Below are 19374 nucleotides of genomic sequence, written 5' to 3'. Positions count from 1 at the left end.
GGGAGGGGTGCTGTAGACAGAAGGAGCTTCTCATGGAAACCCTATAAGGCTGGAGGGATCTTGGGACATTTGAGGACGTGGAAGGGGCCCCGGGGACATCCGTGGGTGGGAGAACATGAAGCAGGTCTGAGCTGAACCTTCAGCACTTGGGGGAATCTGCACAGAGGTGAGGAGGGTCATGGGAAGGAGCCTCTTTATCCCGAGGCAGTGGGTCCCGCTGAGAGTCCTCGGCAGAGAGCAGTCGCCTGCCTGGTCTCTGCCTTTGAAGACCCCGGGCAGCCACCTGGAGAAGGCCACGGAGGGCAGCTTGGAGCTGACAGGCTGAGGAGCCGTCACCCAGCCAGGCCCGCTCCCTCCAGGGCGAGGCGGGGGAACGGCTTTGCAGGGTGCCTCATGGATGTGCTTCGTTCTCAGATGGAGCCGTCCCTGGAGCTGGCCAACGTGACCAGGGTCCAGCAGTTCATCCTGCTGGGCTTGTCCACGAGGCTGGGCGTCAGGGACGTCCTGTTTGCCGTCTTCCTGGCTCTCTACCTGCTGACCCTCCTGGAGAACACCCTCATAGTCTCCGTCATCTGCAGCCACAGCGAGCTCCGCAAGCCCATGTACTTCTTCCTGGGCAACCTCAGCTGCCTGGAGATGTGCTACGTGTCTGTCACCATGCCCACCCTGCTCCTGGGGCTGTGGGTGGGACCCTATCATCTTTCCTTCGTGGCCTGCATGACCCAGCTCTTCTTCTTCATCTCCCTCATCTGCACGGAGTGCGCACTGCTGGCCTCCATGGCCTATGACCGCTACGTGGCCATCTGCCGCCCTCTGCACTACCCACTGCTCATGCGGCCCCAGGTCTGTGTGGGTTTGGCTCTGACTTCATGGCTGGGGGGGCTGGTGGTCTCGGTGGCCAAGACCTCGTGCATCGCCAGCCTGTCCTACTGCGGCCCCAACGTGCTCAACCAGTTCTTCTGCGACGTCTCCCCCCTGCTCAACCTCTCCTGCACCCACGTGGCCCTCACGGAGCTGGTGGACTTCATCTCCGCCATCGTCATCTTCTGCGGGACCCTTCTGGTGGCACTGGCCTCCTACGTGGCCATCGGGAGGGCGGTGCTGCGCATGCCCTCGGCCGCCGCCCGCCGCAAGGCCCTCTCCACCTGCGCCTCGCACCTGGTGGTGGTGGGCATCTTCTACTCGGCCGCCCTCTTCATCTACTGCCGCCCCAGCCGCATCAAGTCCATGGACCTCAACAAGGTGCTGTCGGTCATCTACACGGTGGCCACGCCCCTGTGCAACCCGGTCATCTACTGCCTGCGCAACAGGGAGGTCCATGCGGCGCTGCGCAGGACCCTCCGCGGGCCGTGACCCCGCCGCCCGCCGGCCCGGGGCTCTCCCTCGCCTCCAGTCCTCCTGGGCCCAGCACCAGCGGTGACCTGGAAAACCAGAGGCCAGGCTGGAGGAGGGGTCCCCCAGGCGCTGAGTCCACATGCACGACATCAGCCTGGGCCACCGAGGGCGCGCGAGCCGAGGGCGCGGGGAAGGGGTGGCCAGAGGACGTGTCCGCGGCCGCCCAGGGGCAGGGTCTCAGCTCGCGGCTAGAAGCGGAGTGAACACCGTCGTTTCCACCCAGCGGGTCAGTGTGTCCCCAGAACAGGGGTAACGCGCCAGGGGCCAGGGTGTCATGCTCCTCGTGTGCATGAAAACGTCAGAGGTAACCTAAATGCCCATCAGAAAGGTGTGTGTGACCAGGGGAGGTGGTCCTCGCCTACATCCCAGCGGCCTGGGAGCTGAGGCCGGAGGATCAGGAGTTCAACGTCAGCCTCAGCACTTTGGCCACGTCCTGTCTCCGAATAAAATATAAAAAAGGGCTGGGGATGTGGGTGCAGTGGTTCAGTGCCCCGGTTCAATCTCTGATACCACAAAGAAAAGTGTGGACTGAACGATTTAATGTTACATGGATTACAGGAGAAACCATGAGCTACTTAAAAACAAACAGATTTGTGTGTCTTGATGGAAGTGTGACCAAGTTACACATGTTAAGTACAGCACACCAGAAGAGAAGTCGATCCTGTGCAAGTTGATAAAAGCCACCAAGTGGAACAACTCGGAAATTCTCTGTGAGCTTTGCTGGTTGTTTTACTCAGTTGGGGAATAATCACCACTAATGTCAGTTGGTTCAGCAGGCGCGGTGACTGCTTGTCTGTGCAAGCTCTGGCCAACCCCTCCCTGGTTGGCCGTGGGTGCAGGAACACGGAAGGGGACTCCTGCTGGACTCCTGCCATGAGGCTCTGCAGCACGGTCCTCGGGGTCTGGCCTCTGCATCTGCTCACTGCGCCCTCGGCCAGCTCCCAGCTCCCAGTCCTCTGCACAAGGCTAGCCCCTGCTCCGATCTGGCCCATCCAGCTCCCTGCGTCCTGCGAGTAAGTCCCTCATCCCTCTGTACAGCCCACTTCACCCAGCTCAAGGTCCATCCACATTGTCCCGTGTGGCTGGATTTTTTTTTTTTTTTGGTACCGGGGTTTGAACTTAGGGGCACTCAACCACTGAGCCCCAGCCCCAGCCCCATTTTGTATTTTATTTAGAGACAGGGTCTCACTAAATTAATTAGGGTCTTGATAAATCGCTGAGGCTGGTTTTGAACTCATGATTCTCCTGCCCCAGCCTCCTGAGCGGCTGAGATTACAGGTGTGTGCCCCGCACTTGGCTGAATTTTCTTTCTTAAGAAAAAAAAATTAAATAAAAACAATTTGAGGCAGTGGATGTGAAAATATCAATTATGTTGATTCTGAGTTCTTCTGAGAGAAGCTGTCATGTAACTTTGTCCTTTCTTTTTATTTAACAAAATGTGAGAAGTCTGGGAAATGTTGAAATAGTAACTGACTTGCTTCAGGGTTCTCCCTGGGAAACACTGACCGTACCAGGGTTCATGGTACTTCTACAGCCTGATCAGTTCTTTTACACCCTGCAATTTGAGGGTGTGTCTGCCAGCTTACTGCTGTGAGGTGACACCACCACATCACCCATTCCAGGAGTTGGGGACCCATGATAGAGGATCTGGAGATGCAGGAAGGGCAGGGTGCTAACCTCGCGCCTTGTCTCCAAGGCCCCTCCACCTTGTAGCTGCCAGAATTTCCTTCTTTCTAAGGGTGAATACTGTCCCGTGGCGCATCCCCGATGGCACTCGGGCTCTAAGCCGCTGTGGACAGAGTACACGTCCCTTTTCGTTCTTCCTTCAGGGGAAGCGTTTCTGAGCCCCTGGTGTGCACTAGAAGGCCCCCCTGTGGTCCTCGGCTTCGTGAGGGCTGCTCAAGGCAAGCCCTGACCGGTTTCCACACTGACACACTGACCCACGCCAGCACTGGTCAGCTGGAGGCTGGAGCTGTCCCTGTCATCTCACGCCCCAGGCCCTGAGCACAGGCCTGGGACGGTGAAGACATTATCAGGCACAGTGACCTGGTCTGAGGTGGCTTGGAGGCTGCCCTTCCTCTGCCCCTCCTCCACAGAACTTTCCTCCCCGCCTCTCCTGCAAGTCCACAGAGACAGGGCGGCCCCTGAGGCCCGGACTCCGGCTTAAGCTCCCCTCCCTGCCTCCTCCTCACTGCGTGGGTCGTCAGTCGCCTCAGAGGAGCCAGAGCAGGAGGAGACGCAGGGCGGGTGGGCGTGCGCCTCCTCAGGACCAAGACCAGCTGCCCCCCAGATGGACTGAAGGGCTGCTCCCCCTCCTCTGGACAGAGGCTGAGGCCACCTGGGCACCTCGTCTTCCGCCACCAGGTGAGGAGACCAAGTGCAGCTGCAGACCTGAGCTGACCCAGGCTCAGGATGTCCGCTGAGAGAGCAGCCGGTGGGCACACCCATACGTGCACCCACGGCCATGAGTGGCTGTAGGGCTTCCGCAGGGCCACACGCGGGGAAGGAGGAGCCGCCCTCGGCCTGACTTCAGCCTCTTTCAGCCATGATGCTCCTCCATCCCTAAGAGTCCGGCATCTCATTCTCAGGGAGAACTCATCACCTAAGAGCAGGTGAGACAGCGGAGAGGGCCCAGAGTACACTCGTGCATCTCCAGCAACTGAGTCTTGTCAAAGGTGCCAAAAACATACGCCCAAGAAGGATAGTCTCTCAACAAATGGTGCTGGGGAAGCCGGCTATTCACATAGAAGAGTCATTTAAAATAGACTTTGTCTATCCCCCTGTACAAAAATCAACTCACAGACTGCTCCTAGGCCCTAATGAAAACCCCAATTTTTCAATCTGTAAGAAGGGAACAGGGAAAATACTTCAGGACATTGGAACACGCAGTTATTTTCTAGATAGGACTACAAAAGTCAAGGAAATAAAGGCAAGAATTGAGAAAAACAATTACATCCAACACACACACACACACACACACACACACAAACTTCTGCATAGCAAAGGAGACAATCAACAGAGTAAAGATCATCCTGCTGAGTGAGAAGAAATATTTGCTATTCATCTGGTTCAGCATTAATATCTACACTGTAAAGAATTCAAAAAACATAACCAATAAGAGATAATGTGGTTAATAAATGGGAAAATGATTTGAAGAGACTTCACAAAGAGGAAGTACTGATGGCCCATGAATACACGAATAAAGCTCCGTATCTTTTGCCCTTAGGGAGATTAAAATCAAGACCATATTGAAATTTCACATATACTTGATGTAGGATTATTGAACCATAAATAAGAATGACATTTGCAGGGAAATGGAAGGAACAGGAGGATATGATGTTAAGCTACATAAGCCAGACACAGAAAGATATGTCTTGCCCTTTTTTTCTCATATGTGGAAACTCCAAAATGAAAATGATGATCTGAAAGTTGAAGAGACTCTTTAGGAACTGGGAAGGGCGGGGGGGAAGGGCGGAAGGTGAAGGTACAGTGGTGGGGAGCGTGAGCCTCCAGGATGTGGGCAGTTACGGGCGTGTCCCGTGAGTCTCCCCACTGGGCAGTTACGGGTGTCAGTGATGATGATTCTGAACAGTACTTTGGATGGAATGAAGCCATAGAAATCCTAATATATATATGTATAGTAGGTGAGGCAAAAGTGGGATGTTTCCTCCATGTGTGTGACATGCCAAGGGACATTCTGCTGTCATATATACCTAAAAAGGACAAATAAAAATTTAAAAAAAAGAAAAAAATGAATCCCCCCCAAAAACAAAGAGCAGGTGAGGGCTGGGGCTGGGCTCCGTGGCACAGTGCTTGTGTCGCACGTGTGAGGCCCTGGGTTTGATCCTCAGCACCACATTAAAAAATAGATAAAGTCAAGGTATTTAAAAAAGAGTGGGTGAAGCGGGCCCACTGCCCTCGGGCTCTACTGTTCTTGAAGAAACCCACTTGATAAGCTCTCGTGGAACGAAGTGAATTGAGACTGTGAGCGAGTTCTTCTTCTGGCTAAGAGTCTATTTCCTCAGGAGGAAAAATTCTGGGTTTCCAGGAAGACAGTGGTTCCGGTCGCAGTCCAGCCCGGCCCCTGAACCGGAGCCTCTGACCACTTTCCCTCCCACAGCAGGGAGATCACCTGCACGCCAAGGCAGACTGCGAGAGGCACTGATTTTGAAAAGCCATTGAAACTCGGCAGGTCCAGTCGCCCGCTCAAGGCTCAGAGGCAGGAAGGACGTGAGGCCATCCCCCAGGAGCAGTAGCCAGCTCTCATCAGCCCGCACCTTCGAACCTAGCACAGGCGTTGACAGGTCGTTGGTGGGTAAGCTTTGAGGGGGGGGGGACTGGCGTTCAGCACCCTGTGCTGGACTCGAGGTGCTGGGGAGCCTGTGGGGTGCACCCACAGGAGGCGGCAGATTTTCCGGAGCATGGCATCTGGAATGCCAGCGAGCCACCCGGAAAGAGACTCAGGGAGGTGCTGAGCCTGGGTGGGTGCAGGGGGAGAAAGAAAGGCAGAGCTGGAGGGCAGCCTTGAGGGGCCAGAGGACAGGAGGCAGCTGAGGTGGACAGGGAGCTCCATCCCCGAGGACACCCCCACCTGCAGGGTCAGACCCAGTCAGTGAGCTCCTGCTGAGGTGGCTGACACACCTGCCCCACTCATCACACGTCCAGTGTGACGTCAGGCCTCCCCTGATCTCAGCCTGCCTCGGTCTCCAAGCCAGAACCACAGGGTAGCACCACGGGCCCTCGGCGTGTTATTGGGGGGATTAAATTCAAACCATAGCCACAGTGTCCATCACCATTAAATTTTACATTTTTTTACGGTTCAGAAGAAGCATTTTAAATAATAATGAATAAGTCAGATTTATTTATCGTTTATGTATCGATGACAGAGGAATGCATCACGATTCTTATTACACAGATAGAGCCCAGTTTTTCATCTCCCTGGTTGTATACACAGTAGAGTGACGCCGATTTATGTCTTCCTTCATACCTGTACTTTGGAAATAATGACCATCACATTCCACCCTCATTTCTAACCCAAGCCCCCTCCCTTCCCCAATAAGTCAGATTTATAAAGCCCATCACTGTTAATTGTTTTGGGTTTTATTTATTTATTTATTGTTCTCCTGAGATACCCATGACGGTAGAGTGTACTTCGACATATGAGACATGGAGTATATCTTATTCTAATTAGGGTCCAATTCTCGGGGTTGTTCGTGATGTGGAGTTACAGTGGTGGTGTATTCATTCACGACATAGGAAAGCGATGTCGGATTCATTCTCCTGTGTTCCTACGCTCTGCCTTCCCTTCCCATCAGTCTCCTTTGTCTAATCCAGTGGACTTGTATCCTTCCCTGCCCCCCATATTGTGTATTAGCATCTGCATATGAGAACATTCAACCTTTGGTTTGTGGGGTCTGGCTGATTTCACTAAGCATGACAGTCTCCAGTTCATCCATTTAGCAGCAAATGCCACGATTTCATTCTTCTTTGTGGCTGAATAATATTCCATATGTATATATACCACATTTTCTTTATCCATCATCTGTTGAAGGGCACCTAGGTTGGTCCCCTTGCTTGGCTATTGTGGATTGAGCTGCTGTAAACATCCATCGTTGTTAATTTTTATCTGATTAACAGAAATTTATTAGAATGCTAATTTCGTGGGAAGCACTTTTATGTGTTGAGATAATAATAGAGAATATAGTGAACAAGTGAAGTCCTTTTCTAAGACACACACACACACACACACACACACACACACTCACTCACACACACCACATCCTGGTAGATGATTTAAAGACAGCAGGTTCTGCTGGGTCTGGCCTAGATACTTCACTTTTCCTTTATGCTCAACAGAGCCAACTAATACCTCTGTTTCTCTTATTGAATAATTGGGCCTTTAAAAGAGAACTGGCCCTCAGGTAAAACTGGTTTCCTTACTGATCATTTTAAACAAGAATAAGATGCAGTTGAATTTCCAAAGGAGCAAACCCAGCCAAAGGTAAGTGCCCTCAGGTCATTCTGAAGGTCCTGAAGGTGACTGTGTTTGTAAATGATCTTTAATTGGTTCTGAGCTGGGGTTTTAGGAGACACTTTCCTTCAGTGAGAACCAGTCTGCACCAGTGCTCGGGCGTGGCCAGTCTGGGCAGTTACTCAGTGCCCAGGCTCGGTCCCCCGCAGTGGGGCGAGTCGGAGCGTCCCTGGGGAGGTGCTCGGCTCCATGGAGCTCGGCCCTGGTCGGCCACCGTGGCCCCACACTCGCTGCCCCACTCAGCACCTGGCAGCCCGCCGGTGCTCAGGGAGGACTGCGGGGCCTGGGGGTGGGCTGGGAGGTGAGCTGGAAGTGAGCTGGGGAGGTGACACAGGGAGCTGAGCTGGGGAGGTGACATAGGGAGCTGAGCTGGGGAGGTGACACAGGGAGCTGTGCTGGGGAGGTGACACAGGGAGCTGAGCTGGGAGGTGGGCCGGGGAGCTGGGCTGGGTTGATGCAGGCTCTGGCCATGCAGAGGCAGAGCCATTGTAGAAGTGTGGCTCTTGGACCATGTGCCCGTTACCCCCATGGTTTCTTCCGGGCCTTGCTTTCCTCAAGGTCAGAGTGGAAAGCAGGAAATGTGCACCATAACTGGACCAGGGCAGGACCTGGCTGCTGGCCTCCTGCCACAGGGCAGACAGCTTGTGTGGGACCTGCTGTGGCTCTTCCTTCTGTGGGTGACACACAGCACACAGAAGGCTGGAGATGCATTGCATTTAAACAGAAGCATGTGCAACAAGGGAGCTGCGTACCACTCTACTGCAGGCTTAGATAATACTGTGAGTTCATACGCAGGTCATAACAAAAGGAAGTCATCCCAATAGACCCCTCAGACTCCGGCTGAAGAGGCGAGGCCCCCCAGCACTCAGAACAGCTGCTGGACGTCCGTCAGCTCACCTGATTTTCACAACGCACTCGGGGGAAGCAGGTGTTGATCTCCCAATTTTTAGAAACTTGAATTGTTTGTATAAAGTCATGGGTTTAATAAGAAAAGCCACAAGTTCTCATGCTCAGAGTTTGTCCTAGGAATCTGTCAAAACAACAAGAAAACAGTCCCAGCACACATCAGACTGCAGGCGCTGGCCCGGCCACTCTGGGCATCCTCCCCGGGTGGTTTTCACCAGGCATCTCCGGGAACCAGATGTCAACAAATTCTCTTTGTCTCCACACAGATGGAGCCCTCCCTGGAGCTGGCCAACGTGACCAGGGTCCAGCAGTTCATCCTGCTGGGCTTGTCCACCAGGCTGGGCGTCAGGGACGTCCTGTTTGCCGTCTTCCTGGCTCTCTACCTGCTGACCCTCCTGGAGAACACCCTCATCGTCTCCCTCATCTGCAGCCACAGCGAGCTCCGCAAGCCCATGTACTTCTTCCTGGGCAACCTCAGCTGCCTGGAGATGTGCTACGTGTCTGTCACCATGCCCACCCTGCTCCTGGGGCTGTGGGTGGGACCCTATCACCTTTCCTTCTTGGCCTGCATGACCCAGCTCTTCTTCTTCATAGTCCTTATCTGCACGGAGTGCGCACTGCTGGCCTCCATGGCCTATGACCGCTACGTGGCCATCTGCCGCCCTCTGCACTACCCACTGCTCATGCGGCCCCAGGTCTGTGTGGGTTTGGCTCTGACTTCATGGCTGGGGGGGCTGATGGTCTCGGTGGCCAAGACCTCGTGCATCGCCAGCCTGTCCTACTGTGGCCCCAACGTGCTCAACCAGTTCTTCTGCGACGTCTCCCCCCTGCTCAACCTCTCCTGCACCCACGTGGCCCTCACGGAGCTGGTGGACTTCATCTCCGCCATCGTCATCTTCTGCGGGACCCTTCTGGTGGCGCTGGCCTCCTACGTGGCCATCGGGAGGGCGGTGCTGCGCATGCCCTCGGCCGCCGCCCGCCGCAAGGCCCTCTCCACCTGCGCCTCGCACCTGGTGGTGGTGGGCATCTTCTACTCGGCCGCCCTCTTCATCTACTGCCGCCCCAGCCGCATCAAGTCCATGGACCTCAACAAGGTGCTGTCGGTCATCTACACGGTGGCCACGCCCCTGTGCAACCCGGTCATCTACTGCCTGCGCAACAGGGAGGTCCAGGCAGCCTTCCGCAGGAGCCTGCACTGGTCCTGAGGCTGACCAGGTGGCCCTGGCTGGGGAGACCTTGGACGGCCCAGGCCCTACTTTTTTTAGAGATGTGATTCACATATCGTAAATGTCACCTGTAAACATGCCGGATTCAGTGGAGTGTTTAGTGATTCACAAGGCTGTGCAGCGGTCCCGACTGTCTGACCCAGGACCTTCCATCCCCCAGGGGAAACCCATACTCGTAGACATCATTCAAAAGATCATCCCACTTAGAACTAAAGGGGCTTTGGAAAACCAGATATTGCTGGTTTTGCCCAAAAAGTGCTAGCCCCTTGGAGAGTACCCAGTGACGTCCATTAGAAATACAAAGTGCCTAAACTCTGAGCCAAAGTTGCCGCCCTTGCAAACAGCTCACAGGAAAACTGGAAATAGTCACATAGTGATATTTATTGTGGCATTGTTTAAAATGCCTCAATCTGGGAAATGTGAATATCAGTCAACAAGATGATGAGAGTTAATTATGATAACTCCACGGCATAAAATGTTAAGAAGCTGTGCTGAGAAGAGCTGTTTGTGTCTCTACATTGGTCGTGAACTCGCGTTACATCGTAAATTTCAAGTAAAGTTTTAAATAAATGTTTGGCTGTGAAAGAACTCAGGGGAAGGACATTTGCTATCACAAAGAGGAAATAAAGGCTTTGCATTACCATTTAAACCATTATTTAAAAACAAAAGCCACACACATCTATGAATGTTTGCACAGGACTTTTGAAGGAGGCATGCACTAAAAATTAAAGGAAGTTTTTTTGATAAATTTCAGTAGCAATAAAAGCAATCAATCAATCAATAAAAACCACCTGCAGGTCACCTCCTCTACGGAGTCAGACAGGCCGCGAGTGCACCCTCCCCTCTGCTCTGCTGGGGGCCCCATGGGGAGCGCGCCCGGCACACACACAGGAGCTTCCTCAAGTGGTGGAGACCTGGGCCACTCACTGAGGGACACAATGACTTCCTGCAGTCCAGACAGCCACAGCTTCTAGAGAACTTTCTAGACTGCAGACCACAAGCCCTTGACACAGACATCAGGGTGTCACTAGGGAGAGACGCAGGCGGAGCTGCTGAGCGCCTCGGCACCTGCTCTCCTGCCGAGTCTTCGCAAGAGGCCCCCAAGTCTCAGCCAGGACCAGCCACTCAGAGCTGTTCCCAGGTCTGGGGACAGGGACGTGCCCCTAGCGTGAGACAGGAGCATGGCAGCCCCTGCCCACACACAGCAGGACACACGTGGACACACACAGACACACTCCCGCCCCAGGGCTGGTTCAGGACCAGGGGAGAGGAGCAGGAAGGGCCCCAGTGGGGACCAAGAAGAGCCAGGGCAGCAGTCTGGGCCTGAAGCCAGCCCTGGCCTCGGGTGGACCGTGAAAGGAGGGCAGATACCCAGAGAGGGCACCTGAGGATCCTAGAGCCCAGCCCAGGCTGGCATCCAGGGCTCCTCCCCACACTGCAGCTGGGTGCCAGGGGCAGGAGCCAGGGTCCTGAGGCCCCTGCACTCTACCCTGCCCCTCAGTGACTGACCTCTCCTCGCTCACCACCACGTCTTTTCAGTGTCGAAGATGCACCATGGGCTCCATGAAAAAGCTGAACGTGCAGCCGCCATGGCCATGAGGGACGTGGGGAGCAGAGACCTGGTGCCCTTCCTCTCTAAGAGCCTCAATGCCCCAGGCACGTCCCCACCTTGGGCACCAGGAGCAGGAGGAACAGAGGTCAGACGGGCTCTGGAGTGGCCATGGCGGCAGAGCCACCACCCATGTGACCCGGAGCTCCTCCTGCCCCTCTGTGAACTTGGGTCTCTCTTTGTTTCTGGGCTCATGGTGGTACCTGTCCCAGCATGGCTGACTGGTGGCTTCCTAAGGCAAAATCCACACAGAGCCCTGCACCCGGGTCGGGGCCCCAGGAGCTGTGCCAGCCCATCCACACACCCCTCCTACACAGCCAGCCCTGCCTGTCCTGCCCCCGTTCACCCCGGCAGCCTGCTGTCCCCAAGAGCGGGGTCTGCAGCAGAGGCGGGAGGAGGGAGCCCCTGGCCGGCTGAGGCTGTGGAGGGCCTTGCCCAGTGCCGTTGGGGCTCCCTGTTCCCCAGACAGTGGGCCATGGGGAGCCTGGGGCGTGGCCACAGTGCAGACGACGGACAGCACCTGGCTGAGGCCCCTGGACTGGAGGCCAAAGCTCACTTCTCCCTGGCACCTTAGCCAGGGACCACCTCTCTCTGTAACGGTTCAGGCACCGAGGTTCTTACTGAGTCATTGTCCCCAGGGCCTCAGGGGGCAGGGGGCAGGCAGACTGGGGGAGAAGCTGGCCAAGGCCTGAAGGGCCCTGCCTGGCCTCCGCCCACGTCCTCCAGCCCACACTCACGGCCAGGACTTCATCCCAGGGCCGCCCTGCGCGGGGTGCTGGGAGAGACAGATGGGTACCGTGCCAGGGGACAAGCTCTCTGCAGAGGGACACCAACACCCTCAGGAGAATGGTGCCCTTTTCACTGCAGGCTCCTAACGCTGGAAAGGGTCAGGAGAACCAGAGTGGTAGAGGGCCTCACTGGACATTCCTGGGCGCCCTTGGTGGCCCTGGAGCCAAGTGACCCTTTCCCATAGAGTGTGGGATAAATTTTGCAAGTTCAAATGGAGCTTGGCCCATTAGTGCTCCCGGGTCCCATCTGTCTCGAGGTCTACCCCTGCGCACGGCTAGGTGGCTCTGCGGCAGTGCCCCCGCAGCAGTGTCGGACAACGAAGCCTGCGGTCTGGGCACACGCTCACTGACACGAGGCTGAGACGGACCTGCTTCTTCCCAGCCCCACTGCCCCTGGGTCGGAAGCCCCTGTGTTCATGGTCGAACAGAAGGAGCGCTCTCAGGGGGCCTCGTTCCTGTCTTCAACTGTGAGATTCTCCATCGACAGACTTTTCAAAGCTCTGCCACGAGCCAAAAGGTCATGGTCCCTTTCCTGGATGAGGTCACAGGTTGGTGGTGAGAGAGAAAAGTGAGCAAATCTGTGCCATATGAGGTCACAGGAGCCAGGCAGGAGCCCAGCAGCCTCTGCCCTGGGGAAGAACTTCGCTGACCGCCTCCCTGCGTCTTCACCGTGCCAGGTGGACTCCTGTGTGCACTGTGCTCTGCGTCATCTAGGGGGGTGTAGGTGACCTCCACTTCACAGGCTTAACGAAGGCAGTAGCCACTGCTTACTGGGCACCCGTAGGCACCGGGATCATGACAGGTGCTTGTGCACGCAAGTTCACTCTGTCAGACAGTCCAGATGGGCATGACCGTCACTTTACAAACGGCTGTCGGGGACACGCAGTCTTAAAGGTGGAGCAGGAACTCCAATTCAGGCTCTCGTGGCCAATGTACCAGGCCACTTCTGCTGCTTGGTTTGGATTTCTGGGTACCTGAGGGGGATCGTGCCACTTCCGCAGCAGCATGCAGCTCCCCCAGGGCAGGAGAGGAAGGAGCTGAGTGACAGGTGCTCTGAGGAGGTGGAGCTGATCTCCAGGGTGAGCCGGGTTTTGCTGTGGGGAGGTGAGTGACCACCAGGCAGAGGGTCATTGCGGGCGCAGATGGGACAGGAGCAAAGTGTGCTGGTGTGTGTGCACAGTGGGAAAGCAGGGGCGCACACCTGGGTGGTTAAGGATGTTAGCGTGAGCCCCAGAGGCAGGCAAGGACGCGGCACACCCTGCCTGGCGGCTGCCCCCATCCAGGCTGCAGCATCGTCTCCCGGCGGCACTGCCATCCCTGAGAACACAGCTCCTCTGGAGTCACAGGCACAGGGACTTAAAAATAGCTTTATTTGATTGCAAAAAGGGAAAATAATAACATTAAGTTTGATAGCTCAATTGAACTGGACTGTCCAGATTTGCACTTAGTGTTCCAAAACAGAGAAACGCCCGGGAACAGGCGCGGCTCGCTGAGGGGTGAACCTCACACAGGGAGCTGGGTGCGAGCCAGGGTGGGGGAGACGCTCTGAGCTCTCTGAGCCCCTCTGAGCTGGCAGCGTCCCTGGGCCTCTTCCTCCTGTCTCCGGTGGAGCCGAGGCTGAGCCTCCTCAGCCCTCCTGAGTCTGCAGGCTCCCTCTGCACATAGCAGGGGTCACAGCTCAGCTTCCCGCCAGGGTCCTGCGCTGCAGGGGAACTGATCTGGAGCAGAGGACCCTTGGGTCACCCTCCCCAGCCCCCCCCACACTCGTGAGAAGCTTTCACTTGGACGCCTTGTCTAAGTCCACAGAGGGCAGCTGGCCCTCTAAGGCCCAGCTCCTGGGCTTTAGCTGGTCCTTCTGCTTCCAGCTGCTGATAAAAACAGACCTCAGCGCTCGAGATCACGGAGGCGAGCAGCAGGGAGCGGCAGAGGCCCCGGCAACCTCTTCCACCGGCTCCCGACAGAAGTCCCTGACCCCTTGGCTGGTCACTCAGGGCGCTGTGTCTTCACCTCTCTTCAGGAAGCAGACTCTTTCTGGAATTTCCTTCAGGGAGGAAAAGCAGGACCTGACTCACGTGAGCTGAGAGGTAAGAAAGTAAGATGGCTTGGTTTAGGGAAGGAAAGAGAGGAGTCAAAGGCCACCCTCCTGCAGGCCACCTGTGGGGCCAGCCCCCCACAGCGGGAGGAAGCAGGTGGTCTCCCTGTGGGAGACGCAGGCAGAGGCTCCAGGAGTGTCGGGGGTGTGCTGCCGGGTGTGCCTGCCCGAGTGGAGTCTGCCGTGGCCCTGGGCCTGGTCACCGTGCTGCCCCCCTCTGCACCCCGCCCACAGAGGCAGACCCCAAGGTCCTGCTGCCACCACGTGTGGGACCCCACAGGTGACGGGTGACGGGCAGCCCGGGCCTGGAGAGGCCAGAGCCCTTCAGCACCGCCCTGAAGCTTTGGCCAGGCTGCTCCGGGCAGCAGAGACCAGGGCCTCAGACCTCCCACGGGACTGGAAGCAGCTCAGCTGTGATGAAGGCTTCAGACCCTCGAGCCGTCTCCACACTGCCCACTGTGTCCAGCAGACTGACCAGGGACACCCTGGGCATCTGGAGTCGTCACTGGGGAATGACAACACAAGTAACCCCTGGGGGGGCTCCGTCAGGTGCAGGGTTGAGATGGGCCAGGGGTGGAGAAAGGACCACCACCAAGGGGACCCGAGAGGGAAGTGGTCCAGCCCAGGAGGGACAGTGCTCAGTCACAGCAGGAAACCCTTCAGTACCGAGGACAGCGCTGACATTACCTCCTGGTGGGTAGCCCAGGGGGTCAGAGCCCACGGCAGGGCAGGGCTGAGCTGTCCACCTGGGCCACAGACCATCCACCTGGACAGCGGCGCCGGGCAGTACAGACGTGGGCCTGGAGCTCCGAGCGCACTGTGCTCTGAAGAGGGCACTGCGCTCGGCACGTCCAGTGTGTCCAGGAGCAGCCCCACGGGCTTCGGTGCAGACGGAAGCTCAGCCTGCCCACCAGGGAGCTCTCTGCCGACCGGCTCCGGCTCCGAGACTGACCTCTGGTGACGTCAGGCGGGGCTCAGAGACCACAGTGCACCCACCCCATCCAGGGCATGCCGACAGGTCTGGTGACACGGGGACACTGCTGTGGACACTGGGGGTGGACTCCAGGTAGCTGCGGGTCAGTCTTCCCAGACAATGCCTGCCCTATTTGGAGTGTGACGGGTGCCGCTTTAGACCCCGGGAAGCGGAGTGGGAAGTGCTCTCTGTTAAGCTGCACTCCTGCCGCCGACCCTCTGGGTGTGCAGTGGTTTCTCGTTTTAGTCTCAGTTTCCATTTCCTTGGTTCCTAATGCAATGAGCCTATTTTCATGCCCTTGATTGTTGATGACCCAGGCCTCCCTCCATCTTTCTACTGGAAAACTAGACATCAGCTGGTAAATGTCTTCACGTTGTACCCAGGGACCCCTGTCACATGTACCCTCACCAGGTTCTCCAGGGGACTTTGAACTGCTGGGGAAATCAGAATCTCTCTGGACGACTGAAGCTTCCCGGGACGGCAGGCTCAGTGACTGACTTTTATGGGTGTTGTGTTCTATGAGTCCAAGGTCATAAAACGTCGATGGTTTCCTAAGATCCTGGGGATAGTCACTTCATTTTATATTTTTAGTCCACCTGGGGCTGGGTTTGGTCCTGGGTGTGGCCAGGGGTCCAGCATGGATTCTCCCAGAGCAGGTCACTGAGACGCCCCCACGTCCAGTACTGTCCTCACCGAGCTTGTGGTGGGCAGGTGTGTTTCTGGGCTTTGCCCCGTTCTGTTACTCTTCTTACCTGTGAAGCTTGACTCGCACTGGGAATGTGTAATGGAGAGAACTGAACGCCGCCAGGAGCTGAGAATGTGCCGGATGGAGGTGCAGCCGCGGCGCAGCGCAGGGACGGAGGAAGCCCAATCCCCTCTCCCCACCGCCCCCCTCCTGCACCCTCACTACTTCCCTGAAGGTGCTGGGCTGCGCTTTCCTGATGCACCTGGAAGGTTCCCCCCCCCTCAGCTGCAGCTGCTCATCTGTCAGGAACAAGCTCACCGGCCCTCTCCGGCCCCCCAAGTGTCCTCTGGCTGCCCCTCTGAAACAGGCCCCTCCAGACCTGGCTGAACACATCCACCCTGACTTGCTTTCTCTTGGCATGTAGCCTCTGAAATTCTCTTTTCACATTTGTCCTCCCTGCCTCTCTCCCTCCCTCTCTCCCTCCCCTCCCCCTGCCTCTCTCCCTCCCCCTCCCCCTGCCTCTCTCCCTCCCCCTCCCCCTGCCTCTCTCCCTCCCTCTCTCCCTCCCCTCCCCCTGCCTCTCTCCCTCCCCCTCCCCCTGCCTCTCTCCCTCCCTGTCTCCCTCCCTCTCTCCCTCCCTCTCTCCCTGCCTCTCTCCCTCCCTCTCTCCCTCCCCCTCCCCCTGCCTCTCCCCCTGCCTCTCCCCCTCCCTCTCTCCCTCCCCTCCCCCTGCCTCTCTCCCTCCCCCTCCCCCTGCCTCTCTCCCTCCCTCTCTCCCTCCCCTCCCCCTGCCTCTCTCCCTCCCCCTCCCCCTGCCTCTCTCCCTCCCTCTCTCCCTGCCTCTCTCCCTCCCTCTCTCCCTCCCCCTCCCCCTGCCTCTCCCCCTGCCTCTCCCCCTCCCTCTCTCCCTCCCCTCCCCCTGCCTCTCTCCCTCCCCCTCCCCCTGCCTCTCTCCCTCCCTCTCTCCCTCCCTCTCCCCCTGCCTCTCCCCCTCCCTCTCTCCCTCCCCTCCCCCTGCCTCTCTCCCTCCCCCTCCCCCTGCCTCTCTCCCTCCCTCTCTCCCTCCCTCTCTCCCTCCCTCTCTCCCTGCCTCTCCCCCTCCCTCTCTCCCTCCCCTCCCCCTGCCTCTCTCCCTCCCCCTCCCCCTGCCTCTCTCCCTCCCTCTCTCCCTCCCCCTCCCCCTGCCTCTCTCCCTCCCTCTCTCCCTCCCTCTCCCCCTGCCTCTCTCCCTCCCTCTCTCCCTCTCTCCCTCCCTCCCTCTCTCCCTGCCTCTCTCCCTCCCTCTCTCCCTCCCCCTCCCCCTCCCCCTCCCTCTCCCCCTCCCTCTCTCCCTCTAGATCATAAATTTCTAAAGGTCACCAGCACTGGTTTTGCTGTTTCTGGCACCTGGAACCTGGCGCATACTAAGTGACGAGTGTGCCCAAGTATTCTACTCGCCGAGTCTCAGGTTGGATCGGTGTGAGGGCCCAGAGAGGACGGTGCTTCTGCACCTCTGTCCCTTGAACAGGTGCTGACTGCCTGAGTCGTGGGCCTGAGCCAGCGAATAGAGACCCTCTGTCTGGGGCGGGGACAGGGGTGAAAAGGAACTCATCTCTGGGCTTAGAAAGCCCAGAACTGGGCCCACAACTGAAGCCGGGCACGGGCAGTTTCTCTCCTTCTCCCTGGAAGGAGCTGCCTTTGCAGCTCTTCGGGGAGGAAGCCTCTTGGAGAAACATGACTTTCCCACGAGCAGAGGCGACTCTGCTTCAGAAACTAGCCCAGTGGAGAGGGCACACGTCTCAGAATGATCGGGACTCCTGCTTTATTTAGGACAGGACACACAGTCTCTGGGGAGAGGAAGGAAGTCCAGCAAGAACAGACCACTTAGGGCCTCGACAAGCAATGACTTGAGCTTCCCCCTGGGGTGAAGCGCCCCCTCTGTTGCCTGGGTAGTGCCCTAGCGGCTCCCAGCGTGTGGGGTGCAGTCACCTCCACCCTACAGACAGTGACAGGCTCAAGGTTCAGGGTCTGGCCCCAGATCACAGCCTCAGCAAGCCAGGCATACGGCTTCCCTTTCCAGTTCCGCAAATTTGCACCTGCTCCTCCAAACGGATCAACCCCCAGCAAGTCCCCAGGATCTCTCCGGGCCCCTTGCCCTTGACGTGGGCAGGTCTCTACAAACCTGTTTCTCTCTTCCTCAGATGGAGAGGTCTCTGGAATTGGCCAACAGGTCCATCAGCCACAGCTTTATTCTGCTGGGCTTGTCCACCAGGCTGGGCGTCAGGGACGTCCTGTTTGCTGTCTTCCTGGCTCTCTACCTGCTGACCCTCCTGGAGAACACCCTCATCGTCTCCGTCATCTGCAGCCACAGCGAGCTCCGCCAGCCCATGTACTTCTTCCTGGGCAACCTCAGCTGCCTGGAGATGTGCTACGTGTCTGTCACCATGCCCACCCTGCTGGCAGGACTCCGCTCCAGTCCCTGCCAAGTGCCCTTCGCAGCCTGCATAGCTCAGCTGTTTCTCTTCCTCTCCCTCATCGCCACCAAGTGCTCGCTGCTGGCCTCCATGGCCTATGACCGCTACGTGGCCATCTGCCGCCCTCTGCACTACCCACTGCTCATGCGGCCCCAGGTCTGTGTGGGTTTGGCTCTGACTTCATGGCTGGGGGGGCTGGTGGTCTCGGCGGTCAAGACCTCGTGCATCGCCAGCCTGTCCTACTGCGGCCCCAACGTGCTCAACCACTTCTTCTGCGACGTCTCCCCCCTGCTCAACCTCTCCTGCACCCACGTGGCCCTCACGGAGCTGGTGGACTTCATCTCCGCCCTCGTCATCTTCTGCGGGTCACTCCTAGTGGCCCTGGCCTCCTACGTGGCCATCGGGAGGGCGGTGCTGCGCATGCCCTCGGCCGCCGCCCGCCGCAAGGCCCTCTCCACCTGCGCCTCGCACCTGGTGGTGGTGGGCATCTTCTACTCGGTCGTCCTCTTCATGTATTCCCGGCCCGCCCACATCGAGTCCACCGACCTCAACAAGGTGCTGTCGGTGGTCTACACCGTGGTCACGCCCGCCTGCAGCCCCATAGTCTACTGCCTGCGCAACCGGGCTGTGCGTGCGGTGATGCGCGGGGCCCGGCGCCCTCACGCAGTCTCGCGGGAACTGCAGGCCACTGGGGCGCGGCAGTGCAGGGTCAAGAGCCGAGGTGCCGGCTTCGAAGCAGGTAGTGACCCCGAGGAAGCCAGGAAAGCCGGAGGAAGGTGGACTGAGCACCACCGCTGAAGGGAGGCTGGCAGAAACAGCCGGGCGAGGAGACGAGGCGGCCTGCGTGCCCCTCCCGTGGAGAAGGGCGCGGGTGCAGGGCCAGTCAGGGAGACTGCGGAATGGGAGCAGACGCTTTTGGGGAAATGGGCAGTAATCACTCAGACCACTTAACGCCCTGTGCCCTGCTGTGAAAAACAGGCAGGAATGAAGGCCTCCATTAGACCCGTGGTGACTGACTGGGAGGTGACCCGCGGCCGGCACTTAAAAGCAGGAGATGCCATTACCTGCGCGTATCAGAGGTCTGTGGGCCACGACGACCGTGATTGCAGGGGCCGGGTCGAGGTGTGCCTCAATCTCGATGGACACAGAGCAGGGGAGCTGGTGTTCAGGGAGGGGCCCACGGGGTGCAAGTCCTGGGTCATGTGCTGGATATTTT

At 57.7% G+C, this 19374-nt stretch overlaps 3 protein-coding genes across 3 annotated transcripts; all 3 read left to right on the top strand.

Moving 5' to 3' along the window:
- Window positions 1-414: 414 nt before the first annotated feature.
- Window positions 415-1353, top strand: LOC308638077 (olfactory receptor 6Z7-like; the record flags this gene model as incomplete). The annotated part of the gene is made up of 1 exon (XM_081275082.1): window positions 415-1353. The coding sequence occupies one exon, from the start codon at window positions 415-417 to the stop codon at window positions 1351-1353; it is 939 nt and encodes a 312-aa protein (XP_081131208.1).
- Window positions 1354-8586: 7233 nt separating this feature from the next.
- On the top strand, window positions 8587-9537 carry LOC308638067 (olfactory receptor 6Z7-like; the record flags this gene model as incomplete). The annotated part of the gene is made up of 1 exon (XM_081275071.1): window positions 8587-9537. The coding sequence occupies exon 1, from the start codon at window positions 8599-8601 to the stop codon at window positions 9535-9537; it is 939 nt and encodes a 312-aa protein (XP_081131197.1). The 5' UTR covers window positions 8587-8598.
- An 8348-nt stretch (window positions 9538-17885) lies between these two features.
- Window positions 17886-18956, top strand: LOC308637306 (olfactory receptor 6Z7-like; the record flags this gene model as incomplete). The annotated part of the gene is made up of 1 exon (XM_081273620.1): window positions 17886-18956. One exon carries the CDS (start codon window positions 17886-17888, stop codon window positions 18954-18956), a length of 1071 nt encoding a protein of 356 aa, XP_081129746.1.
- Between the last annotated feature and the right edge of the window lie 418 nt (window positions 18957-19374).

This window comes from Spermophilus citellus (assembly GCF_964194105.1).
Source record: "Spermophilus citellus genome assembly, chromosome: 18".
Classification (NCBI taxonomy): Eukaryota; Metazoa; Chordata; class Mammalia; order Rodentia; family Sciuridae; genus Spermophilus; species Spermophilus citellus.
The sequence above is the reverse complement of the archived record's forward strand: the minus strand, read 5'-3'. Positions and strand labels throughout refer to the sequence as shown.